This window comes from Canis lupus, chromosome 3, assembly GCF_048164855.1.
Source record: "Canis lupus baileyi chromosome 3, mCanLup2.hap1, whole genome shotgun sequence".
Lineage (NCBI taxonomy): Eukaryota > Metazoa > Chordata > Mammalia > Carnivora > Canidae > Canis > Canis lupus.
In genome coordinates this window covers 33,990,622-34,018,456 of record NC_132840.1, presented here as the reverse complement: position 1 = coordinate 34,018,456, position 27,835 = coordinate 33,990,622, and the positions used below count along the sequence as shown (strand labels likewise).

General features: G+C 37.9%; 2 protein-coding genes and 1 pseudogene across 10 annotated transcripts in view; 2 read left to right on the top strand and 1 right to left on the bottom strand.

The window, feature by feature from the left end:
* Positions 1 to 736, bottom strand: part of TCEANC2 (transcription elongation factor A N-terminal and central domain containing 2) — a 36,398-nt gene extending 35,662 nt beyond the window's left edge. Inside the window, exon 1 of one of the 2 annotated variants that reach the window (XM_072820327.1) lies at positions 612 to 736. The gene's annotated coding sequence lies outside the window, so the exon portion shown is untranslated. The remainder of the gene's footprint in view (positions 1 to 611) is intronic. The other variant, XM_072820326.1, reaches the window with a different exon arrangement.
* Positions 20 to 27,835, top strand: TMEM59 (transmembrane protein 59). Of its 8 annotated transcripts, none has more exons than XM_072820318.1 (10): positions 132 to 430; positions 4,135 to 4,167; positions 5,157 to 5,262; positions 7,217 to 7,311; positions 10,333 to 10,485; positions 11,690 to 11,771; positions 12,477 to 12,561; positions 16,585 to 16,693; positions 17,943 to 17,988; positions 27,196 to 27,835. In XM_072820318.1, the coding sequence occupies exons 1-10, from the start codon at positions 242 to 244 to the stop codon at positions 27,213 to 27,215; spliced, it is 918 nt and encodes a 305-aa protein (XP_072676419.1). In that variant the 5' UTR covers positions 132 to 241; the 3' UTR covers positions 27,216 to 27,835. The 8 variants fall into 8 exon arrangements, with proteins under 8 accessions (XP_072676415.1, XP_072676416.1, XP_072676418.1 ...); XM_072820319.1 differs by having other exon boundaries at positions 136 to 430; positions 12,480 to 12,561; XM_072820314.1 differs by lacking the exon at positions 17,943 to 17,988 and having other exon boundaries at positions 20 to 430; positions 27,196 to 27,495.
* LOC140630336 (heat shock protein HSP 90-beta-like) lies at positions 21,486 to 24,304 on the top strand (annotated as a pseudogene).

Sequence of the window (27,835 nt, the reverse complement as noted above, 5' to 3'; positions counted from 1 at the left end):
GAGGACGGGTCGCTCTAACACTCGCGATGACTGGATCTAGTTCTTCTTGCTCCCCTGGGGGTTCGCAGACCCGGAGTAGGGGCGGGAAGGCGGCAGTTTCGGGCGGGTCGGGGCGGAGCTGAGGAGTCGGCGGAGGCGGAAGCGACGGCCCGAGGGGCGGGGAAGGGGCTGGCCCCGGAAGGGAGGAAACCCTGAAAAGAAAACAGCAACAAGCCGAGCTGCTGTGACAGAGGGAAACAAAATGGCGGCGCCGAAGGGGAGCCTGTGGGTCAGGGCCCAACGGGGACTCCCGCCGCTGCTGCTGTTGACCATGGCCCTGGCTGGAGGCTCGGGGACCGCTTCGGCTGAAGCATTTGACTCGATCTTGGGTGATACGGCGTCTTGTCACCGGGCCTGTCAGTTGACCTTCCCCTTGCATACCTACCCCAAGGTAGGGCCCGTCCGAACCGGGCTGCACCCTCCCCTGGCCGCCCATCTCTCCCTCCTCCCCGACCGGTGTCAGCCCTGGGAGCCTGGGTGTCGAACGCACACCCTCCAACCGCTGTCTCCCACCTGTGTAGCTCCTGTTGTCTTCCCTAGGTCTCCCCGCACCCCTTTCCTGCTGTAATTACCGGAAGTTTGTGCTGCATCTACCGCGGAATAGGCTGGGGGACGCAGAGATGAACGAGACCGGACCCCTGGCCGCTGGCAGCTGGCTGGGCGGCCGGAGAGACGAGCACTCTCGGGGGCAGGAGGAGGAGGATATGGATGATGGATGCAGGGTCTTCACCTTCACGGGGCGTTAAGGGATGGCGAGGGGGGAGGGGGCGGGGCGCAGGAGCAGACATGCAAGCCCACAGTAGGTTAGTTCGTAACGCACGTAGACTGAGCGCCGCTCGGGGCCGGGAGCTCCTAGCCTGTCCTGGGGGTCAGGCAAGCGAGACCATTCCACCGTGATAGAAAGGTATGCCATCAGCCCTCGGAGGTGTGAGGCGCTCGGGAAGGGCTTTCCGCCTGGGTTGAGTCACTGTGTGCAGGACGCTGCCTTAGGGCTTGGGATGGCTTAGAGAGGCAGCAGTTAGGTTTCTGCAAAGAACTTGACCCTTCAGTGCAGAGCGGGTCTAAAAATGAGACTGCCGTTGAGGGGGGGGGGAGGTGCGGGGGGAGGCGTCAGGGTCCCAGCTTCCCGAGGGGAGTGACCCTGCTTTCTTGAAATTCCTTGTCCGCCCCCGCCCCGTGATGCTGTCCTTTCATCCCATTCCACTTCTCAGGTCTTTTTTTTTTTTTTTTTTTCCGTCTTAGGATCTCTGTTTACTCAACATTCTAAATTGTGTGGTGACTCCCCACCCTTTCCCATATATAATTTGGATATGTGCTCCCTTCCCCCTACTGCTTTTCTTTCTATCTTTCTTTCTTTCTTTCTTTCTTTCTTTCTTTCTTTCTTTTTCTTTCTTTCTAAGAGCTTTTGCTGTTGTTACTGGTCTTTTTCTCCTTGTTTTCCCTTCATCTCCTCGGTGCTGTTGGCTTAAGCATGTGGCTAGCCCTCTTTGCTCTCTCAGACTACAAAGGAGAGGGCCAGTGAACTTTATGGGATGTTCCTTTTGGACAAGTCCTTTCAGGTCTTTGAAATGAAAATCTCTGAATTCTTTCACTTCCCATGTATCTGTGTACGGCAGCATTTTACCTTGCATGAGGTTTATCGTCTTTCTGAGTTTTTTAAAAGATTTTATTTATTTGACAGCACAAGCAGCAAGGGACAGGGAGAAGCAGGCTTCCTGCTGAGCAAGGAGCCCAATGTGGAACTTGATCCCAGTGAGCCAAAGACAGACACTTAACAGACCGAGCCACCCAGGCACCCAAGTTTTATCAGTTTTCAAGAAAAAGTGTAGGAGATTGATTATCCTAAAATTTTCAGTCAGACACTAATATAACAATCAGGAGAGAGAAATGAGAGATTGTGACTTTCAAGCTTAAATCAATGTGTACTGCCCCTGAATACATTACTTTCCTCTCTATTTATAAACCTCTCATCATTAAGAAGACTGTATGAGGAAACTCACTAAGATTTATTTGGCCTGGCATTGAATGGAAACTTATTTTGTATCCTTCTAGTGTTTGGTTGTGTTTTTTTCCTTTCTTGAGATTTTCCTAGCAAACCTGTAGTATGACCCAGAAAGCTGGGAGAATAACTAAAGGATATAAACATTTCTGGAAACCTCAGGTACTTTTATCCACTATTTTGACAGTTTTTAACAATTGAGGTGGTATCTATAAATCATTTTTGCTTATTCGTCAAAGCTGTTCTCAGAAACAGTCATTTGGCTCCCCGTATGTTAGATGGACTTAAAACTTATTAACTGTCTACTCTGTTAGACAGTATGATGAGAGATCTATACCCATTATCCCTAATTGTCACAACCATGCAAAGTAGGATTTTACAATTGAGGCTCTGAAAGGTTAAGTGACTTACCTAAAGTCACATAGCTAAGAAGTAGTGAGGTAGTAGGAATTCAGCCCTAAAACTGATTATACTTTGCTGCCCTCTATTAATAAAGTTGTATTAAAAATTAATTTAATTTACTTATTTCACTGATTTCTATGGGCCCTCTGAATTATTGTGCTTTGAAGTTCAGGAAAAAGCAGTGTGCGTTATAAGAAATCAGATGAAATTAGAAGCTCACCTAGCCCTGTCAGTCTGGTATTTGCAACTGGAAGATAGAAATCTCATTTTAACAACTCTTTTTCAGAATTAATTATTTGTTGCAAGAAAGTAGGATAGCTGTTTGTAAGTAGTTATTTTAAAATTCCAATATAGTTACCATTTAACTTTCCTCAAAAATACAATTACATCATTTGTCTGGGTCCAAATACAAGAGACTTATGTTATGTTAACAACAAAGCTAACTAGTGTCCACCTGGTCATTTTTTTTTTAAATGTGTGGGCTCTGGAACCATAAGCCTGGGTCCAATTCCCAGCTCCACTTTTACTATCTGTATATCTTTGCTGATCACTTAACTTCTCACGACTTCATTTTGTCACCTGTAAAACAACAACAAAAACTTCATACCTTACAGACCTGGTGTGGGAATTAAAGATAATGTATGTGACACTCTTAGCACATAAAACCAGTTTGGTACATACAGTATCAGTGGTGCTAAATATTGAGAATAGTTAGCTTGACTTAGCTCTGAGCAAGAAGATGCATATATTCTATAGATAATTATCATTGAGGTACCTTCTGATTATTTAGTTTCATTCATTTTTGTGGGGAGCAACATTTCCTTGTGCTCTAAATCTAAGGTACATTTAAGGTAAGCTTGTCAATCATTTGAGATACATAAACCATGAAATGTTTACTTAGAATGATATTATCTAGTACATGATTCTTAATAGCTACCAATTGAGTCCCTACTCTGTGCTGGACATTGTATACCTTAAGTGTTAGCATAGTGTCTGGCACATTGTGGGTGCTCATTAAATACATTATTATTATGCCTATTTGTTAGATAGTATAGCATAATATTCATGATACTGTGTATATAAAATGTGAAATCCTTGTCATAAGAGTATTGTCCCCATCTTACAACCAAGGAAACAGACTGAAAGAAATTGTCACTTGCCAGAGGTTGTACAGAATAAGTGGTGAGGCTGAGCTTCAAAGCAGGGCTGATTCCTGGATCTAGGCTCTTTGCAGCATGCCATACTCTCTTTTGAAAATAGGACTGGGGGGCTTACTGGCTTGGTTTAAGGAAAGAAAACCTACCTGAAAATGCAATGGCATGCATTATAGCTCATACTAATGAGCTCAAGCTTCCTCTGTGCAGTATAAGGAGATGTGGTGCTCCAAATACATAAGAGAATTTCTTCCACTGTTTTACAAAGCTTCAAAAGCTACTCAGGTATGAAATTTATCTTAATTGTTAAAATTCTTTCAGTTTCACCTTAACAATAAATGCAACCAGAACTGAGGTTCAAAAAACATGCTAGCTTCAAAATTGCAACACTTGTTTAACGTCAGACTGCAGCCATCTCTTCTTAATGGGTTGTTGGTGCTGCATAAATCTTACTAATCCTTCTGCTGTAAAGAAATGCATACCTTTCTCTTCCATTGGTTGCTAACTGGTATATGCACATGCTATTTGCTTCCTTATTAGGTGCCTGCCAATTTTTACACAGTGGATCACACAGTAAGTTGAGGGGACTCCCTTACATGTACTAGTTGTGTTAAACACTGTGTGTATTTCATGTAACAAAAGCTTAGTGAAGACATTGTCATTAGTTTTATTAAGCAGTTCACATTTTCCAGTAATGAAGAATCAACCCTATCCTGAGCTCCCATAGATAGATAATGTTGCCTATCACTGTTGTCCTCTGTTTTAAAAATCTGTTATCGTGATTAACACTACTACCTTTTATTGAGCACCATCTGTGTCCCAGGGACTATACCAGGAATCGCTATGTTCCAGCATTATTGAGGGGTTTGGAGATTATGTATAGCCATTATCTCCTTTTCTGATGAGAAAACTGAGATTTAGATAGGTAAAGTAACTTATGCATGTCATTCACCTGAAAGATTTTAAACCAGGTCTGGTAATTCCAGAGGCTTTTCCTGTACACCACACTGTTGCTCTTGTTTATGTTTTCAGTCAAAGTAAGCAAAGTTTAAAAACACTTTTCATAGATGTATGCTTCACTTCTTGCGGGCCTTTATTACACTATTTGCCATGTGAAGCTAGTCATGACCCTTTTTCCTGAGAAGCCTGATAATTATAAATATTTATGTGGCAGAAGTATGTCATTCATCAGAAGGTACTTGCTTACTCATTTCTACCTCTGTTAAAATTCTGATTATGTCACTGTTATTTTTATTTTTAAAATTTTCCGTCAAAACGTAACCTTGGAATATGGGAAAAGGAGATATATATATATATATATATATATATTCCCCCCCACTAGGTTTCTTTCTTGAGTATCACTTTTAAAATAAGAAATTAAATCCTCTTTTTATGGCAAAGGTCTTGGGTATTACCTGGTTCCTACCGTATTTCTTTCGGTTATAACCTTTTATTGGACATTTTAATAGTAAACCTACTAACTTTGTTTTCTTTTTAACTTTCCCCCCCTAAGGGAAAAATAATATTTTTTTGGTAATCCTCCTTCTTCTTGAACTCCCTAGGAAGAAGAGTTGTATGCATGTCAGAGAGGTTGCAGACTGTTTTCAATTTGTCAATTTGTGGATGATGGAATTGATTTAAATCGGACCAAAATGGAATGTGAATCTGGTAAGATGCTATGCTAAAAGTATATAACATTGTGGGTTTTTTGGGTTGTGTTAATACTCTTTATATATGTTCCTCAGAAAATGATAGGCATGTTGTTTAAACTAATTTCTAACATATTTTAAGAATTATGAATTTAGAGTTTAATCAGCTGCTGCTACAAATTTCATGGGCTTTAAATTTCATCTTTAGGGTTCCCTGCTATATGAAAGTAGAGCATTCCTTTGAAACCTCTCCTAAACCAAAATGGCATAAAGCAAAGAAGCAATTACCATTAATTTATATGGAAAATTTTTTGACTGCTCTTAGATCCAAAAAATAACCTCTCTTAGTCTTTTCTAATACCTTAGGACACATCTTGCTAAGATGCATAAAATAAATCAAGATAAAATACAGATGCTTACACAGTTCAGAGCTATGGTGGCCTGATGCCGAGCGTATTTCCCAGGGAAGGAGCTTGGCAGTGCCACTGTTGCTGCTCAGGAGTGTGTGCTGCCTCTGTAATGGCTAGCCACAAAACAAATGCTGAACGCTGTTTTCACTTTTTTTTTTTTTTTTTCATGAAAGCATGAATCCTCTTCAGATTTCTTTTGGTTTGTAAAAATAGATATGAACTTCTGAAAAGTGGAGGCTACTTCTATTTGTTGAGACAACGTTTATTTTGTACTATGGCTAGGACACCTTTGTGTAACGAAGCATTTGGTTTAATTACCCTTCTCATAATTCATCACTACTTTTTCAATGGATAGTATAATTTTCCTAAGCCTTTCAATCAGGCCAGTTGATTTAGCTCCAAGTTGTTTTTACTGAATCAAGCCTTTGACTCACTATTTAATAGTGTATTCTTTGTGGGTCATGCCGATAAAAGAAGTAACCAGAATCTTTGTCATCTCTTAAACCACTGTTCTTACCTTTTGCTAAAAGAGATGCATTTAATAAAAGAAACCTGTAATCAAGACAGAATTGACATTTAACTTTTTAAAGAAACCGTAATGGAATTTCCTCCATTCATTACATGATGCTGTTTATTCAATGTAGCAGGAGGTACCTTTCTCCCTGTCACTCTGCCATGACTTCTGTCTAAGTCTCCTTGATATCATGACCTTGTTTTTTTGTGGTTCAGTCTCCAACTGGCCACCTTCATATGTGCATAATGCTGTTTAACTTATTGTCTAGCACCTTTGAGAAATATATTACAAATATATGACTGGGTTGGAAAGAAAAATTGTTACAGTGGTAAAGTGTTATATATCACAAGAGAGAACCAGCTCTAGTGAACCAAATGAAGAGGGTGTGTACCCACTTCAACTTTAGAATCCTGCTGTAGAGCATATTCTAAGTTCAGTTTCTCAGAATTTAGGGTGTTAGATTAATTGCTTTGTTTTATTTTTCTTTGCTATGAGAATATCCTTGTTTCTCAGCAAAGTGATCTAGTTCTTAATGTTAATATTGTGTATTTGTGTAAATCACTAAAATATATTGTTTGGTTCAACTCTATGACATAGGTGATGGTAATTTGGTATTTCCATTTTAAACATATAGAAATCAATAGTTGGAGAGGTTAAAAAACACAGCCTAGGTCATATACACAGCCAGATGTGTATGGAGCCAAAACTTCAGGATGCCAGACCAGTGTTTTTCCCACTTTGCATACCATAGTGGTGAAGATCCCTTTATGAATGTCATCATATAGCCTGAGCCTGAGTATATAATCAATAGGTTTATACCTGAACCATCTGACATGTGGGAGGTAGAAGATACAGAGTTTATTAAAATAATATCTTTGCTACTGTTACTGAATTTGAAAATTCATATTGATAAAACGCTTTTTAAGAAATTTTTTTATAAAATGCCAAATCCCTTCTTTTCTATTCTTCCCCCTTTTCTTTCCTTCCCTTCTCTCCTTTTCTCTCTTTCTGTCTCTTTTCCTTGTAATTTGACTGTTTTTCTCTTACAGCATGTACAGAAGCATATTCCCAATCTGATGAGCAATATGCTTGCCATCTTGGTTGCCAGAATCAGCTGCCATTCGCTGAACTGAGACAAGAACAAGTATGAAACAATACTGCCTTTCAGAATTGCCTGCTTAAATTGCACTGATTTGTATTGAAATGTTTATCGCCCACTTAGATACTATTTTAGTGTTATATTTTATAATTAGTTTTCAGCAAACAAATTATATGTTTGCAAATAGGAGTGTCACTTGCATAATTACTTTTGTATAATGCTTCGCTGTTAAAAGTTACATTTACATCCGTAATCTCTTTAGTTTTTTCTCTTGGTCCAATAATGATATTATCCTCATTTTGCATATGAAAAAACTGAGGCTCAGAGAAAGAAGTTCATAGTTGTGAGTCATTTTTTTCCTACCCCAACTGCCATTGCCTTAGCTTAGGTCATCATCATTTCTCGTCTGTATTGCTAAACTTGCAATCTATTTTCCCACTTGACCCTTTCTAGTCCATCCTTTAGTATATGTTCAGATATTTATATTCTAAATAGAAATCTCACTGTGTCATTCTCCTGTCTTACATACTTCAGGACCCACTTACAGGGTTAAGTCCAAACCACTTATCATGGTCCGGCTCCTGATTATTTATCTTAGGTTATCTTTTTTTCCCCACCCCTCATACTCTATACTCCAAATATACTAGATAAAGTTTGTTAATTTTATTAGCTTTTGCATAGGAAGTATAGCCACATGGTATAGAATTCAGAAGGTAAAAAGAGTATGTAGTAAAAAATCTCCTACCCCTGTATATCCTAGCCATTCAGTTTTCCTTGTCATGTAGCCAGGGTTACTAAGGCAGACGTATTTTATGCAGATACAAGGATACATATATTCCTTCTTTTTTAAAATACAAGTATACGTAAAGAATATCCATTTCTTTTTTTCACTGTACAGTCCATTGTATGGATGTATCATTTGTTTAAGCAATCTCTTATTTGGACATATAGGTTGTTTCTAATCTTTTTCATTTATACGCAATGTTGCACACCTCTCACATTTATATCTATAGAATAAAAACACAGTAGAATTGCTGAGCAAGAAATATTTGTGTGTTTAATTTTGAGAAGTAGAGCAAAATTGCTCTCTGTGGAATTTGTACCAAATTTTAATAATTGAGATAAAATTCACATACTATAAAATTCACCCTTGTGAAATATTCAATTCAGTAGTTGTCAGTATGTTCACAAAGTTTTGCAACCATCATCACTAATTCCAAGCATTTTTACCACCCCAAAAAGAAATCCCATGCCCACTTCTCTCCTTCCTCAACTCCTGACAGTGTGCCACTTTTAATATATTTTAAATTTGTGTTTTTCATATTACAGGTAATGTTAAATGTGTTTTCTGATTTTTAAGAGCCATTTTTGTTTTTTTTTCCTCTTAGTTGTATACATACTGAACAGTTCTTAATTTTTAAAGTATGATGAGTTCTTTCATGGTTCTGTTCCTTCTACTCCCCATCCTTTTATTGAATCCCCTTGATTCAGGGCAGGTATCATTTCCTTCGTGAAGCCTTCTTAACACCTTCTCACCCAGGTTTGGGTTAAGTGCCTTTCTCCATACACACGTATTAATCAATTTTTAACCTCTGTCCTATATAGATTACACAGATTAAACATAGGTATACGTTGTTGAATAAAATATACATGATCCCTGATCTCCTAAAATTTTTAATCTCAGTGAATACTTGTTTGGTGAATTAATCAGTGAAAAATTTCAGAGCTATTAGTGGGAAAAATGGATCATGAATATAGATCTTTTGATTCAACAAATTGATCTCTTACTCCATAATGCCTCTCTTTTGAAATATAGCAGAATCAAGGCTCTCCCTAAAGTACAGCAAAAAGTATCCCATACTTATGCTCTGGAGGGGCCCACTGCTGCTAAATAAGTAAAGAAGTCAGAACTGGGAGGACATGATACCCATCAATGTTAAAATCAGTAGCTTACTGTATATACTCAGCCCATAAATACTCTCATCACACTGCCCTGCTATCAGATGTCTCTATTTTATGCATATATTCTTTTGGTTGATTTTTTTTTCCCTTCCCCTTTTCCATCAATGTTTATTATAACATGATTTGTTTTACATGAAAGCATTAAGATAGGATGGTATAATTAGTCTCTGCCCCTTCTACCTCTTAAGGCCTTGCTAATCCTTATTTTAATCATATCTTAAGATTCTTCACAATTTTGGACCTGATTTAAAAGCCTGTTATTCTTTTTTTTTTTTTTTTTTAAGATTTTATTTATTTATTCATGAGAGACAGAGAGAGAGAGACACACAGGCAGAGAGAGAAGCCAGGCTCCATACAGGGAACCTGATGTGGGACTTGATCCCGGGTCTCCAGGATCATGCCCTGGGCTGAAGGTGGTGATAAACCGCTGAGCCACCTGGGCTGCCCTAAAAGCCTGTTATTCTGATAGAGGTGACAGGTAGTTTATATGTGTGTTTGGTGGCAAAATGAAGTAGCCTGGGATTTTTTTTTTAAGATTTTATTTTTATTTATTCATGAGAGACACAGAGAGAGAGACAGACACAGGCAGAGGAAGATGCAGGACTCGATCCTGGGACTCTGGGATCACATCCTGAGCGGAAAGCAGACGCTCAACCACTGAGCCGCCCAGGCATCCAATAGCCTGGGATCTTAAGCCTTATCACAGTTCATTTGCGTAGGAAACTGTTTAATGCTAGTTGTTGTGGTAGAAACACTTAACTTTTTAGTCCCTGTCCCAGTAACGATTTGGAGAAACTTGATTAAGTTGGCTCTCTTTTTTTTTTTTTTTTTTAAGATTATATTTATTCATTCATGAGAGACACAGAGTGAAAGAGAGAGAGAGTGAGAGGCAGAGACATAGGCAGAGGGAGAAGCAGGCTCCATGCAGGGAGCCCAGTGTGGGACTGGATCCCGAGACTTCAGGATCACGACCTGAGCCATAGGGAGATGCTCAACCACTGAGCCACCCAGGCTTCCCCATGTTTGCTTTCTTGAATATACATATATAAAAATTATATATTTTTAAAATAATGATTCAGTGTTTTGTTTTGTTTTGTTTTTAAGCTCATGTCCCTGATGCCAAAAATGCACCTACTCTTCCCTCTAACTCTGGTAAGGTCATTCTGGAGTGACATGATGGACTCTGCCCAGAGCTTCATAACCTCTTCATGGACTTTTTATCTTCAAGCTGATGATGGAAAAATAGTTATATTCCAGGTAACAACTGTGCTTCATAGATTCATCTAAATACCAACAACAGTAAATGTGTATGTCTTAAATGAATGTCTTGGCATAGAGCCATATATATTACCAAATAATAATTACTGATTTGGCCTACATTAAAACATTGGGCATCAAAACACAGTGTTACTTCTCTCTGCCTGTTGGAAGCCTCTCTCAAGCCCATTGGTCCTTTTCAAGAACTCTGAATCTTCTAAATTTTATAGTGGTTAAATTGATAAAATGAAACCTCTAGATATGAGAGATAAGAGTAATGAATATACTTTGAATATAAATCATGGCATGTGTATATATCACATATGGATATGCTATTTTTCTTTTAATTTGGTAGTTAAATTCCTCAAATGTATCACAAGCTATGTTGTGAGACTTTCTCTTAGGTAATAATTAAACCTTTTAATTATTACTAGTAATAGAATGGCTCACTGTAAGGCTAGAATGTGATTTTTAGCACTATCCTGAGTCTTGGGTCCTTTATACATAATTTGGTAATAAGTAAAACATAAGGAGTTTTTTCTCTTTAAATTCATGAGTAAATTTCTATGTCCTAAAGCTAATTAGCTTAAAGTTTAAGTTAAATCTCAGAGCTAAGCCCTCATTCATTCCTGATTAGATACGAGATTCACTTTGTTTCTCTCTTTGTATCAACTTGAGCATAACTAGACTGGAGAAACTCCCACTCCAGAGGATCTGTGCTGTATGGAGGATGAAAAGTATAGAGTATTTAGCTGTAATGTATGAATTACGCATACTTAGGGAAGAATGGAATGTTTCAGATGAGAAAAATAGAGATAATAGGTGTTTAGCTCAAAATTTTGGCAGTCTGCTAAGTTATTCTTGATCTACTAGAATTAGCACTCATTTTTGCAGGATATGATATTTAATGCAGTATGTTGTAATTTGTCCCTGCTTTTTAATTTTTTTTTAATGTTGTCAGAAAGTTAAACTGACTAAATACTTGACGATGCCAGAAATCTGTCTGTTTCTTTGCAAGGCACCGGCTCTGATGTTTAGGAAGTGCAATTAAAATATATTGTGGCTAATGTGTTTTATTTTTTATACCATACTTCTGTTACTTTTTCTCAATTTGAATGTTTATACAGATGATGTGTTATAGAACTTGTTACTGAGAAAAGCATAAGAAGTACAAATGGCTTAATTGCTTTCATTATCATTTTAGTCTAAGCCAGAAATCCAGTATGCACCACAGTTGGAGCAGGAGCCTACAAATTTGAAAGAATCGTCGCTAAGCAAAATGTCCTGTAAGTTTTATTTCAAGTAGCTTGGGATAACAACATTAGCAAATCTGGTTGTGGTTTAGATTTGGTTGTATGATTGTTCTTACGCTAATAGAAAGTGAACAAATAATTTTTAAACAGTAGTTTAGGATCTGGAGAGCTTGTTAAAAAACAGATTTCTGAGCCCTACTTCCAAAGTTTCCAATTTACTAGATCTGGGATAGGACCTGAGAATTTGCATTTCTAACAAGTTCCCAGATTTTGTTGATGCTGCTCGTTTGGGGATCACACTTTGCGAATTATTATTCTAAAAACATGTGGCTTGCTTTGAAGGATATTTTGACTATGAACTAATGAAGTATTCTGGTATTTCCTAATATACTAACCAAATAGTGAAACTACCCCAAAAGTGTGAGTTCTTGTTCTATTTTTATTTCCATGCTAGGAATAAATTTTAACTTGTAGGAACATAAAACATCAACCTAAAGCTGAGCTTACCTTTTAAAATGTCCTCATTCATAAGATTTTGCAAATAAAATAGGAAATCCATAATGTGGTAGAATAACCATTCAGTTTTAACATGCCAGAGGAACTTGCATTTATTATCAATGTATCAGATTATACTTATAAAAGCAGCTGGGTATCTGTACAGTGTATATATCTAGGAGTAGTCATTTGAGACTAGCTTTTGGGATATAGGATATCATAAATTGTACCTTATTATTTCAGCAGATCTGCAAATGAGAAGTTCACAAACCCATAGGAACTATCTTGAAGATGGAGAAAGTGATGGCTTTTTAAGATGTCTATCTCTGTATGTATTCCTGTTTATTTGTATGTATAGGAGATAAAATCTGGCTTGTATCAGACAGATACATTCCTTTTTATTTTAAAATTATATTAGTTGCTCAGAAATTTAAAAAAACTTGTTTACCTTACCTTGTTCTACCAACTTGTACTTTTTGATATTTTAGTTTATTTATTTATTTTTATAGATTTTATTTATTTATTCATGAGAGACACAGAGAAGAGAGGCAGAGACACAGGCAGAGGGAGAAGCAGGCTTCCCTGCAAGGAGCCTGATGTGGGATTCAATCCCGGATCCTGGGATCCCACGCTGGGCCAAAGGCAGACGCTCAACCGCTGAGCCACCCAGGCATCCCTATTTTAGTTTATTTAAAAGGTAATACACATACCACGTAATAAAACTCAAGCAGCTAGTTTTCTTCCCAGTACAAAAGCATTCTTGTTCTTGTTAAGATTCTCTGATTTATGTTAAGAAATATGTTTCTCCATATGTTTAAATCAAGCTTTAAAGTGTATCTGAATGGTTTGGGGTTGGATTTTTGTTTTTATCTACAAGACCGCACCTGAGGCTAGAGAAGGTAGATGAGGGGTACAGATTAAGGAGGGCTTTGTATTCTATACTAAAGAGTATCAACTGTATGCCAAGGATCCTTAAAGATGGCAGGGGAAAGCAGGCAGGCAGGAGTAATGGGTACTTTATGCTCTCCTAGGAAGGAATATTAAGCCTTCTGAAGGTTGAGTGGGGTTATTAAAATATGCATACTTCCCTTCCTCCAAAGAGTTCTGATATGAGCTCTCCTCATCTACCTCCATAACCCCCTTCAAAAGAGAGAGACAGTGGCCCATAGAACTTACTGATAATTATCTACTGTGTCAGATATCAGGCCAAGCATTTGAGTAGAGGTGGTAAACAAGTGCTTGCCCTCACAGTGTGTATGCTCTGGTGGGCTGTTCTGTCTCTAGTGTAACACTCTAGTAGTCCAAACTGCCTGCTTCCTGCAATTTCTTATAATTAAAGTAGTTTCTTGACAGGTTTTATCAGGTATCAGTGGGGTTATTTTGGTACCTAAAGATTAATTCCTTTTACCTAACACAGTCTTTAAAGACTGGATAAGAAAATGAGGATTTAACTTTAAATTTTCCCTTCCTTTCATTTCTAAACCTCCTTTTGACCTTGGCAGAATACAGGTATACTTTTTCTCTCTCTGATATTTAGGATTTTTGTTGCAGTTTGATAGTCTTATGAAACTTAAGTAATCAATCTTAAGTTACAGTTTATTCTCAATACTGTACTACTTGGCATCTTACTGGTGACTTATTATCCTTTAGCATTTTGTCATTGTATTTTATGTCTTTTAAATCTAACATTTTCAAAGTAATTTTGTAAATGTTTAAGAAATAACTAATTTTATAACTAGAACTTTAATGCCTAGAAGGCTCTGTGCATAAACATGAATTATAATAGTATTCTACATTTTAATTTAAAAAATAACTCTTTAAAATACCTTTCCCTTCAGTGAGCTCATTTGACTCTTAGAACAGTACCTGTGGGGCAGCCTGGGTGGCTCAGCGGTTTAGCGCCACCTTCAGCCCCAGGTGTGATCCTGGAGACTCGGGATCAAGTCCCACGTCAGGCTGCCTACATGGAGCCTGCTTCTCCCTCTGCTTGTCTCTCTCTCTCTCTCTCTCTCTCTCTCTCTCTGTTGTCTCTCATGAATAAATAAATAAAATCTTAAAAAAAAAAAAGAACAGTACCTGTGATAAGTAGGTGGGTCAGAGATGAATTGCCCACCCCTAAGGTTATATATCCATCACGTTAAAGTTCAAATCTAGCTTTTCTAATTCTGCATATTCTACTCATCCAGTTCTGGCACAGGTGTCTGTTTCCTAGAATCATGAGTTTTTTGTGATGACATGCAAGATCACCTAGCCTCAGTGGAATCTGGTCTTTTGACTTTTAACTGCAGTGCTTTTTTATAGTACAACATAGCTGTTATGGAGGTACCCTTAGCTTCCAGAATGGAAATTGAGGTCAACTCATTTTTTTTCACTTGCCATTTCTTTTCGGAGAGTCTGTTATATACCAGAAACTGTGTCAGGGACGTGGGACCTAGAGAAAGATGTTCAGTGTCTGCCTATATGGAGTTCTCAGGTCTAGTATGATAGAGACAGACATGCAAACAATAAACAAGCAATGATGATTGCTATATATCATACACACCTCATATACAGAGTACAAGGAGTATACCTTCAAAGGAAGAATTGACAGAGGACATAGAAATAAGTCTTAAATAATGAAAAGAGATTTTGACTAGTGTAGCATGTTTCTTTAATTTTTTTTTCAGCTGTGCTGGCTTTCTACTAAATATATAAAGTATATTAATATGTATGGAGAGTTAGATCAGAGACCAAACTGAGTGGACAGGAACTAGATAGGAGAAGGAAAGTAATCAAATCTAAGTATGGGAAGAGGCATCTACGTGAAGGATAGAAGATCAAGTTGAAGAGCTGTGGTAAATCCTGCAAGCACTTATGAGGTCTGAATTAGGTAATGGACAAGGGAAACAAGAGATAACAGAGACAGTTAAGAATCTATAGGATTGTTTTGTTGTGGAAGTGGAAGAAGCAGATGGACTCTAAAATGAGCCCCAGTTTTCTTGCTTAAATAACTAGCTGTTACTGGAATCCAGATATCAAATATATCCTTCTCATTTCCTGGAAGGAAATTCCTTAGTACTTGGGTTAGGCTGGAATATGTAAAGTTGGTGTTTTTTTCATTAAAAATATTTTTTATGGGCAGCCCTGGTGGCGCAGTGGTTTGGCGCCGCCTGTAGCCTGAGGTGTGATCCTAGAGACCCGGGATCGAGTCCCACATCGGGCTCCCTGCATGGAGCCTGCTTCTCCCTCTGCCTGTGTCTCTGCCTCTCTCTCTCTGTGTGTCTATGAATAAATGAATAAAATCTTAAAAAAAAATTTTTTTTAAATATTTTTTACTTTCTCTCTAAATTGGAACACTTACAACACCATGTAGATATTCCCTGCTTTTAGATGCAGTGCATTTTCCAGTGTCTATCTCTTTTGCTGGGAGACAAATAATGACTGTGCATACATTTTCCTTGGCATGTTCAAGTTTGGGCAAGCCATCAAGTGAATGGGTTATGGTGGTAAGTATAGACTCTATATCAGGCAGTACTGGATGAACACAGATGTGAAAATCAGACTGCCTGACTGCCTGTAGTAATTATCACAGCTTTTCAGAACTGGACTATTAAATATTTAAAAATAGCTTGACTTTTTCCTATTCTTTGAATCTTAATATACAGTTTGGCAAACAATAGATCAATTATGGGCAAAACTGTTGCTAATTCTTGTAACTGGCCGACTTTATGATATTTTAAACATAAGGAAAATATAACTATCTCTTTACTAAGATATACTAATAATGGGTACAGAATGGCTCATAAAAGATGTGCTCTTGTAAATTGAAATTAAGTAAATTGTGTCAGATTGTTTGAGGTATTCTAGGAACACTAATTTCTGGAAGCCTATTGTGAGTCCTTTTATAAAACAAATGATCATTTCATAATGTACCTGTTGTATACCTGAAATCTTTTGAGATACTGGGTTTTCTTAAAGGAAGTATCACTATAGTGCCTCGCAGAATAATGTATGACATATGTATAGAAGCATACAATTTACAGTACACTTTGATTTGCATTATCTCATTTAGTAATTGAAAAATACTTTTGAAAATAATTTGTTTTAATTTTATATATTTAGCAAAAAGCCAGTATATCTGATATTTTAAATTATAAAAGTGATAGCCATGATACAGAAACTTGAGAAATGGAGGACACTAATATAAAAGCTATTATATTTCCTTCTGGGTATGTTTTTTAAATAGTTTTAAAGGAGTACAATGAAGTTTCCGTTGTATTATTAAACTAAGTGCATAAGGTTAATTGCCTTTAATTATTAAGAATCTGTTTTTTATATTATGAAATTTTAACATGACTAACTTGTTTTTTAGTAACTCTGGCTGGATTTTAACCACAACTCTTGTCCTCTCGGTGATGGTATTGCTCTGGATTTGTTGTGCAACTGTCGCTACAGCTGTCGAGCAGTATGTTCCCTCTGAGGTAAATTTAATTCCAGCCCGCTGGCTATTTGAACACTGAGCCTTGTGATTTACCATTTTAAATGCCTTATTTGTGGGATCCCTGGGTGGCTCAGCGGTTGAGCATCTGCCTTTGGCCCAGGGCCTGATCCTGGAGTCCCAGGATTGAGTCCCACATCGGGCTCCCTGCATGGAGCCTGCTTCTCCCTCTGCCTGTGTCTCTGCCTCTCTCTCTGTGTCTCTCATGAATGAATAAAATCTTAAATAAATAAATAAATAAATAAATACATATCTTATTGGTTAACTAGAAAAACAAGGCCTCTCTACTAATAGAATGAAAGATTAGGTGTTTTGTTTTTTTTTTTTAAGATTTTATTTATTTACTCATGACAGACACAGAGAGAGAGGGGGGCAGAGACACAGGCAGAGGGAGAAGCAGGCTCCATGCGGGGAGCCTGATGTGGGACTCAATCCTGGGATTCCAGGATCACGCCCTAGGCCAAAGGCAGACGCTCGACCACTGAGCCATCCAGGTGTCCCCAGATTAGGTGGTTTTAAGCACACATGGAAATGGCAGGTGTGCAGCAGGAGAATCACTGTTCCTAGTTTTCTATGGTGCTAAATACTAGAGTGACATAGACATTGGCTGGTTTGAGTAAGGTTTCTCTCTTTTTCCCTGTTTTTTTTTGAGCCTGAAAAGAACCTGTTGACACCAGTTCAGTTTCTAAGGTGATCTGAAAGAAGAGAGACTTGTAGAACTGCTTAAAATTTTAAATTAATTGCCACAAGTGTCAAGGAGTAGTTGCTGCTTTAGAATCAGCAAGGCTGGAGTATGTGATTTTGAGTTAATGTGTATTGATATCTAACCCTGAGAGAGATGGAGAACTGTTGTGACTTCCTTGGTAATTAAAATTTAACTGGCCCAAGAAACCTAACTGTGTAAAGGATTTTTGTTTTGGGAAAAGGCTATAATTTGGTGATTCAACTTAGCTTTCAAGAAAAGAAAGTTATTTATATAACTAAATAGAGGATAATAATGTCTATGGACATCAAATCCAACTGAAATAAACTTTAGTTTCTTGTGCCTCCAAAGTGTTACAGAAAAAGATTTAAAGGAAGAAAGGAGAGACGTTAAAATAGAATCTAATAATAAATAGTTAGCATGTGCCTAATGGTGCTTGAACAATTAGACTGTAAAGATGGCTTTTTACGGTAAGGTTTACGTATGAGTAATGATTATGATAATATTATATTTCATGTTTTTTATTAAGATGCTGTGTGAAAAAAGCAGCCAGAAATTGGAACAGGATAATGTTGGTAACTTAACAATTATAGAGTTCTTTAAAATTTACAAAATATTTCCATGTATCTTCCATGTCCAGCAATATTCTAGAGCAGGTTTTGTTACTCATTTTATAGATGAGTAGATAGTAAAATGTTTAGGTAACTTTCCTGGGTTTGCACGGCTGTGAAAGTATTGAGACTGGAATTCAACTTATATCTTTTGACTTGCAACTCTTTTTTCCTGTGTACTCTCTTCCCTAGGGCTGATAAGGTGGTACAAATAATAAATGTATAAAGGGTTAAGGAAACCAGAGTCTATGTATTGAGATCGTCAGGGAGGACTTTTGGATAATGGGGGTCTTGACCTGAATTTTGAAAAATGAGTAGTGAGGCATAGATTAGCAGAGAGAGGAGGGTGGTTAATTTTCCCAAGTACAGACAAGAATGAAGTGTCAAGTGGGGCATCTGGGTGGCTCAATTTGTTAAGCGTCCAGCTCTTGATTTCAGCTCAGGTCATGATCTCAGGGTCATGCGATCAACCCCCATTTCAAGCTCCATGCTGGGTGTGGAGCCCTCTGCACTCATGACCTCTCTTGCTCTCTCTTTCTCTTAAAAAAAAAATAGCAATCAGGGAAGTAGTGTAAAAAATTGACTTGATGAGAAGAACTTAAATTAGGAAATCAAATGGATAAAGTTAGGTTTGGGATGAACTTTTGAATTGTGGAAGTATTAGAGAATAGGTAAATTTCTATAGAACTCATCTGTTTATGATATGAATATACTGATTATGTTCTCTGCTGCATTACCTACTTGTGTTCTTGTTAATTCTGATGTCCATATTTTAATCATTTTGTTGTTCCTGATAAAACTGAAATTACTTATCTTACATAGGAATTCCTTTGCCTATTACTTCTTTTTGAGCTACCTCATGCTCTCTACATCCTCATATTAATAAATCTTTGTTGACCCCCACCCACCCACCATGTGGTACCTCGTTCCTTCCTTTTTGTATCATCAGCACAGTTCCTTTCCTTACTCCCCAGGTACCCCTTGTCAAAGAAAGATTCCATAGAGATTCATCCAGTTATTGTCAGGAAAGACTGAATGGCTGGCCTCAGGTGGAATTTACTTGATCAATCTACCACAACCTGGATCCTGGTCCCCAGGCCTACTGACTGATGTCGAGCACTTTCTCCCAGGCACTGTTCTAAATGTTTTATCTGAATTGGCACATCCAGTCCTTTTGCTCAAAGTTCTGGAGGCTGGCAGTCCAAGATTAAGATCCCAGCAGGGTTGGTTTGGCATATTCAGTCCTTTTAGTAACTCTGTGAGGTGGCTGCTATCATTATCCCCATTTCCTGAATATGAATACTGCAAAAGAGTATATAATTGCCCCAATATCACTTACTAGTAGTGGCAGAACCAAAATTTGAAGCCAGGTAATCTGAAGTTTCTTTAATTAGCCTGAAATCATAAATAGGAGAGTTGATTATGTGTTTCATATCAGGAGCTGATCTCCTGTATGCCCTCTTTGACACTAGGAAATAGATACCACCTGGACCACATGGTTCATGTTTTTGAGCCAGGATCCTTAAATTCTCTTTTATCCAAACAATTCTCAGATGGGCATATCACAGTTTTTCAGAACTGGACTATTAAATACTTAAAAATAGCTTGAATTCTTCCTATTCTTTGAATCTTAATGTTTGGTCCCCCTACTCGACTTAATGGATATGACCTCTTCTCCTTGTGGCTTTGGCTACATCTTACAGACCTAAGGATCTTTCCCTCCCTTTCAGATGACTCTTGATCTTCTCTTCCTTTCAGATATTGTCACTGCTCTAATAAATTTTGTTTTGACTGTACAGCTTTCATTCTGTGAGAAATTCTCTTGTTTTCCAAGTTCTTTGGAGAAATACCTCACTGTTCCCACATATGCCCCTAGACCCCTGTGATTATAAAGCCTTAGGCTTTATGATCAACACAACACATGGAGTTCTGTCGGCAGTTCTGTGTCCCCCAGACACCTGCCATATGTTTCTTTCTCACCCCTCTCTAGAATTCTACTACATATCCTTAACAATCAGAATTATGGCTACACTCTCAAAAGGCCTGTACTTTTCTAAGGAGATATATATTCTAGAAAAATGTATGGAAAACAGCCCCTTAAGATTCACTGCTTTTAGGCTTTTTTTTTTTTTATATGAAACCCACTTTGGCTAGGTAATAATGTTTCAGATACTTTTTTTTTGTTTGTTTTAGAGATGCCATATATTTATTATAGAAATTTGTAAAGTACATATAAAGAGGCAAAAAAAATCATCCAAAACTGTTGTAGGCTAAAGATTTTATTTATTTATTTGTTTGTTTGTTTATTTATTTATTTGAGAGAGTGTGAGTAGGAGGGATAGGGAGAGAGAATCTGAGACAGACTCCTCATTGAGTGCAGAGCCCAGAACGGGGCTTGGCTGAGGACCATGAGATTATGATCTGAGTTAAAACCAAGAGTCAGATGCTTAACTAACTGAGCCACCCAGGCACCCCTGTAGTGTTTCCATTTTAGTGGATTTCTTTTCAGCATAAGTAATTTGTAATACATACTAATATTTTGTTTCTTGTTTCAAAATACATTTCAGTGTAAATGCTCTGTCCCTGATAGTTTTTCCTCTGTTTGCTGTAAAAATAGCTAAAAACTGCATTAGAAAAGTTACGCAGTTTTCTTGACCAAAAGCTACCTCTTTGCACTTTCATAAAGCTTTTTCATTGTTTTCATTATTGAAATAAAAGTCATTTTTTATCCCTTTTCATAGTAACTTGCAACTTCACTTTAAGTTCCACAAGTATAACTCGTGTGAGCAATGTTATGTATATTTTGTTATATTATTTACATATATGATCTTGTATGTTTGTAGGAAATCATAAGCCTGCTGAATGTGTGTCTTTTCAGTACTGACCTAGTATCTGGGAGCTCAAACATAAAATAGAAAAAGCTTCCTTTTCAGTCACTACAAACAAAGTTTAAAATGGTGGTAATAAGATAGAAGTGTGATCTTAGAAACTTGTAAGCAGCTTTGTTTTTCTTGTTTAAGAAAGCTCTGTAATAATTGAGCCTGCTTTGCACATAGTGGTACCCATCATATCATTTGATTATAATGACCACAAAAAGTTGGCAAATAACTCATTTCTTTGGTTGATCTTAAAGCAGTATCATTTTTGAGTGGCTTGACTTAGATTTTGATTCTCATTTCTCTATTTTTTTCCTGTTTCATATTTTTTATGTCATTTTTGAAACTTCTTGGGATGACACTTTGTCTTGTTGAGTTGTCTACCTAAGATAAAGAGTTGTCATTCATAGTGGTCCTAGTCAGGCAGGTCAACCTTGACATGGGAGAACAAGATGCAGCAGGATTGGAAAGCTCTTCCTAAAGATCCAGCATAAATCTGCTATTGCAACAGGTGGTGATATAGATGCTTCATTGGTGTTATCTCCTCATCGCTGTGCTTTCTTTTTCTTTTTTTTTTTTTGTCAAGATTGTGATCCTCTGATTTCATGTGGTCAGTTAAAAAGGGTTTTAGCTCTCTTGAGCCACTCTCATGCAGCCTTGTTGCAGAGGATAAGCCAGACCCAGTCCCTGCCCACCCTGGTCTGTAGTGCTTGCAGCTTTTCTCCTTTATGAGGCCTGAGGAAGTGCACCATGGAGAAGAGGAGTGGAGACTTCTGCCTTCCAAGCAGGAATTGCCGAATTCATGTTTCGTGTCATCGATACCTTCCATTCCAACAAGGAAATTCTCCCTTGGGAATTGATCAGTAATGCTTCTGGTGCCTTGGCCAAGATTCTCTATGAGAGCCTGATAGACCCTTTCAAGTTGGACAGTGTTAAAAAACTGAAAATTGATGTCCCCAACCCCTAGGAACACACCCTGACCTTGGTGGACACAGGCCTTTACATAACTAAAGCCAACCTCATAAATAATTTGGCAATCATTGCCAAGGACTAAGCATTTATGGAACCTCTTTAGGCTAGTGCAGACATCTCCCTGCTTGGACAGTTTGGTAATGGCTTTTATTCTGCCTCTCTGGTAGCAGAGAAAGTAGCTGTGATCACAAAGCATAGTGATGATGAGCAGTATGCCTGGGAGTCTTCTGCTGGGGTTCCTTCACTATATATGTGGACCATGGTGAGCCCATTGGCCGGGCTACCAAAGTGATCCTCCACCTTAAAGAAGACCAGAGTACTCGGAAGAGGCTGATCAAAGACGTGGTGAAGAAGCACTCACAGTTCGTAGATTATCTCATCACCCTTTATTTGGAGAAGGAACAAGAGAAAGAAATCATTGATAATGAGACAGAGGAAGAGAAAGGTAAGAAAGAAGATAAAGATAATGAGAAGCCCAAGACTGAAGGTGTGGGTTCAGATGAGGAGAGTGATAGCAGGAAGGACAACAAAAAGAAAAGGAAGATTAAAGAGTAGTATATTTATCAGGAGACCCATTTGGACCAGAACCTGTGATGACCTCATTCAGGAGGAGGAATATGGAGAGTTCTACAGGAGTTCTACAGGAGCCTTACCAGTGACTGGGAAGACTACTTAGTAGTCAAGCACTTATCTCTAGAAGGTGAGTTGGAATTCAGAGCATTGCTGTTCATCTCCTTTTGGGTTCCTTTTGATTTCTGAGAACAAGAATAAAAAGAATAGTATCAAACTCAGTCTGCCATCTCTTCATCATGGACAGTTGTGATGAGTTGTTACAAGGGTATATCAACTTCATCAATGGCTGTGGTTGACTCTGAGGACCTGCCCCTGAACATTGCCTGAGAAACACTGCAGCCTACCAAAATCTTTTTTTTTTTTTTAAGATTTTATTTATTTTTTTCATGAGAGAGAGAGAGAGAGAGAGGCAGAGACACAGGCAGAGGGAGAAGCAGGCTCCTTGCAGGGAGCCTGACGTGGGACTTGATCCCAGGTCTCCGGGATCACGCCCTGGGATGAAGGCGGTGCTAAACTGCTGAGCCATCCAGGCTGCCCCGCTGACCAAAATCTTGAAGGTCATTTGCAAAAATACTTTGAATGTATGCCTTGAGCTCTTTGCTCTGGCAGAAGATAAGGAGAACTCTAAGAAACTATACAGGCCAATCTCTAAAAGGTTAAAAGCTTGGAATCCATGAGAACTCGACTAATTGGCAACTCCTTTTTGAGCTGCTACACTATCACACCTCCCAGTCTAGAGATGAGAAGACTTCTCTTTCAGAATATATCTGACATGAAAGAGACCTAGAGGTCCATCTATTACATCACTGGTGAGAGCAAAGAGCAGGTTGTCAGCTCTGCTCTTGTGGAGCAAATGTGGAAGCAGGGCTTTAAGTTAGTTTGGATGACCAAGTCTATTGATGTATACTGCATGCAGCAGCTCAAGGAGTTCGATGTGAAGAGGCTGGTCTCAGTTGCGAAGGAGGGCATGGAGCTGCCTGAGGATGAAGAGGAGAAGAAGAAAATGGAGGAGAGCAAGGCCCAGTTTGAGAACCAATGTAAATTGATGAAAGAAATCTTAGATAAGAAGGTGACAATTTCTGGGGCACCTGGGTGGCTCAGTCAGTTAAGCATCTGACTCTTGGTTTTGGCTCAGGTCGTGATCTCAGGTTCCTGGGATGGAGCCCTGCATTAGGCTCTTCGCTCAGTGGGGAGTCAGCTTGAGGATTCTCTGTCTCCCTCTTCCCTTGCTTCTGCTTATGCCCCCCCCCCTTAAATAAATCTTTAAAAAAAAATAGGTGACAGTTTCCACTAGGGTTTAGTCTTCACCCTGCTGCATTGTGACTAGCACCTACACTTGGACAGCTAACATGGAGCAGATCATGAAAGCCCAGGCACTTTGGGATAACTCTGCAATGGGCTGTAGATGGCCAAAAAGCACTGGGAGCTCAACCCTGACCACTCCATTGTGGAGACACTGCAGCAGATGGCAGAGGCAGATGAGAATGACAAGATTGTCAAGGACCTGGTGGTACTGATGTTTAAAACTGCACTTCCTCTTCTGCCTTCTCACTTGAGGATGCCCAGACCCACTCCAGCCATATCTGCCTCGTAGTCAAGTTAGGTCTCAACGTTGATACAAATGAAGTGACAGCAGAGAACCCAGTGCTGCTCTTCCTGATGAGCTCCTCCCCGAGGGTGATGAGGATGCCTTTCTCTTGGAACAAGTAGATTAGGAATTTCTACTTGCAGACCTTGTGCCCTCTGTGTAGTGTCCCCATGGCTTCCCCAGTGGCCCAGAGTGCCCCTGGTTCCCTCTGCTGATTCTGAGCGGGTCTTTTTCTCTCCTGTCTTCTGTCTAAAGCAGGATACAAGGGCCTTAAGACCTGTCTCTTCCCACATTTGACATTGGGTTTGAATGTGTGATAATGGGGTTTTTTATTTATTTTGTCTGGAAACCAAAGTATGCAAAGTAAAGAAGATGCAGTTCTATAGAAAAGAAATGGAGAAGAAGAAAAGAAGAGTTTTGGAAGATTCCTAACAATGTTCACATTAGTAAATCGTGTACATTTTTGAATACCTTCCTGTGTGCCAGACTCTATTCAATAGACTAGAGATACAATTGAGAATATTATGATCAAGATGAAACAAAGTGAAATGATGAAGGCTTCCAAGACTCAGTAAGTAGGGTAAATAGGTCTTAAATTGTAATAAGCATTATTTTCTTTGTCTTAAAAAAAAAAAGACCAGGACTTTGCTGTTCAGAAGTGTTAAATCTGATAAAAGAATCAGAAAATAATATAAGTGCCACAGTTTTTAAATCCAAATTCTATTAAGAAACTGAGTTTTAGAGCTTTAAGGAGCTTATCCATGATCATGTAACTGGTTAGTGGCAGAGCCAAGCCTGTAGCCCATACTATATTTACAAATTTACTTTTAACTTTTAGAGGTAATACGTGTGACCTCAATTGTCTTCTTTTTCTTCACTTCTCAGATAAACTAGTTAATAGTTTAAACAATTTTTCCAAGTAATTACTACATTTTAATTTTATTTTTATCTTGTTATCTATTTTATCTTCTTCTTCTTCTTCTTCTTCTTTTTTAATCAACTTTAGACATTATCTAAGGTCTTCCTACTGAAGGATTAGGAATTTGGTTCCCTCTTACGGTCTCCCACATCATCTTCATCTCTTCACATTCTGGTTTTTGTAATGTAAATTTTGTAGACTTTTAGTGATTGCTTTATAAATTTCACTTGACTCCTTATTACTTCTTTTCCTTCCCTCTTTCTTCCCATACTCTGTCAATTTTCATTAGTTATTATGACCCTTGACAATAAAATGTAAATGTTAATTCTTCTGTATATATACTTCCATGCTTTGCTACTGATTGACTTGAAAAATTAAAATCCAGTAGACAGCGTTTACAATATTATGATTATGTAAATATCCAAAATAGAACCAGATACAGGGGTGAATAGAGTCACATAAACGCAAATATAAACCTGAATTACTTAAAATTTTCCCAAGAGAATCTTCCCACTATCTCTGCTTAATGGAATCTTCTTTTGTTTTGTTGTAGTTTTCTTCCCATTTTCTAAGTCTTCTCAACTACTGCGGTTTCTTGTATTCTAATGTGTTTTGCTTTCTTGAATTGCTTTTGCTTAAGTACTTTCTTAAGTAATTTTTTCATAAAGGATACTTGGGTAGTAAACTTATCAAGTTAACACTGTTGAAAATCTCTCTATTGTACCCTTGTATTTAATTGGTAATTTGAGAATACAGAGTAGACACAAAATCAGTATACATACTACAGATTAACCAGTCATTTCTCTGCACACATTTTATACTTTCTCCCTGTTCTAGATAGCTTCTTCCACTTCGATGTTTGAAATCATTGCAACAGTTCTGGTTGCTGTTTCAAGGCCTTTAAATGCTGTTAGGTAAAGCTGTGAAAACTTTTCTTTCACAGTGCCCCAGAGCAAATTGTGACATGTTAATTCTGGTTTTTAAGGAAGCCACATTATATCAGATTTGTATCTGTCTAATCCATCAACCACTGAATTTTTCTGGAAGATATTCTCATACTGGAAAAGGATAAGGTCCTGGGCTCCCTCCTTGTTGCAGGATAGTCGTTGCCTTGAAACTATAAGCAGCAGACCACATCTGAAGCATGTCCAAGTAAGCAGCCATCATGACAATCACTTTTAGAACATTTTCATTACACCAAAAAAACCCCTCATACTTAATTAGTAGTCACTCCCACTGCTCCCAAGGACCACCACCACCACCCTGAGCTATAAACACTCAAAATGTGGTCTCTTGTGATTGACCTCTTTCACTTAGCATTATATGTTCAAGGTTCAACCATGTTGTAGCATGTAGCAAGCAGTATCAGTAGATACTTAATCTCCTGAAAGTGCTCTTTATTCAGCATCTTTTAAAAATACTTTTCCGGTATCAAGTACTTTTAGGTGGTTTTTGTTTACATTCTAGTCAGTTTCCCTGAATGTCAACACTTCAGTTCTTAATTGATAGATTCGGAGATATGTTGCTGTATGAGTTAACAAAATCTACCCATTTCCTAGTAAAAAATTTTCACTTTGCTTTTCCAAGCCTTTAGGAGATAGACCTAATCCAAATAGACCTACTTTGGTAGGTGTTAGACATAACTGTTATACTCCAGGGAGTTTTAGGTTATTTACACTGATTCTATTTTATGCTTTCATTCTTTTGTTGTGGTGTCCTCTTGGATATGACAGTGATCATTTGAGGAGCTTTTATACATTTATGAAGAGATTTGTATCCGTATTAAAGCGTTTCATGTGTATTCTTTGTTCTACTCATAGCCTTTTAAAATATATTTTTCCAGTGTATTAAGTCAAAACTTACCCCCAAATCACTTGATCACTTTGTTAAAAGAGCTAAGATCTTAAAGGAATTGATCACCTAATACATTAAATATCCAGAATCTGTGCTTTTGATTTGATCACACTAACTCCATTTAAACCTGAGCAATTTTTTCTTGATACTTAGTTGTTAATACTTCTAAGTATTTTAAGTTGGGACATGTGGAAAAGTTTTCTTTGGCCATTGATTGAGGGCTAAATCACATATCAGTCACACTGAATTAAAGGCATTCTTCATGCTTGAGGATGTCTATAGAATTTTTTGTTTTACCAAATGCCCTAGATTAAATTGTTATTTGAAGACATACTCAGAGAGGTTCTTAACTATCCAAATTGTTAATGTGCATTGATTTTCTTTTGCAGAAGCTGAGTATCTATGGTGACTTGGAATTTGTGAACGAACAAAAGTTAAACAGATATCCATCTTCTTCTCTTGTGGTTGTTAGATCTAAAACTGAAGACCATGAAGAAGCAGGGCCTCTACCTACAAAAGTGAATCTTGCTCATTCAGAAATTTAAGCTTTCTTTTTTTTTAAAGTAAAGGGTTAATTGACATCTAAATTTCCATTCCTCATAGAGCTTCTCAAGATGGTTTCATTGGATATAGGGCTTAAAAATCACTTTAAAACACAAATAAAGTTACCCAAATCTGTGAAGACCGTATTTGCCGTAACTTTATCTGTAATTTCTTTTCTAGTAATTTAAGAGGTGGATATTTGGGATTGCATTTTTATTTTACTAATACCTGTAGCTATTTTATTATTTACATTGTTTTTTGTTTTCTTTCTTAGCCAAATTCTGTGAGCTGTTCATTGCTCTTCCTCACCTTCTGCCATAATACTGTCTGTCACCTTAGTTAATAAACTGAATATTCAATAGGACTTGATGCTTCTGCTCAGAAATGGCCCACAACCTGTATCTTGAAATTTAGCAGGAAATGCCCTTTAATTACACTACATTTTCAGTTGTATTGACTGAAGACATTAAAATTTTACTTGAATAA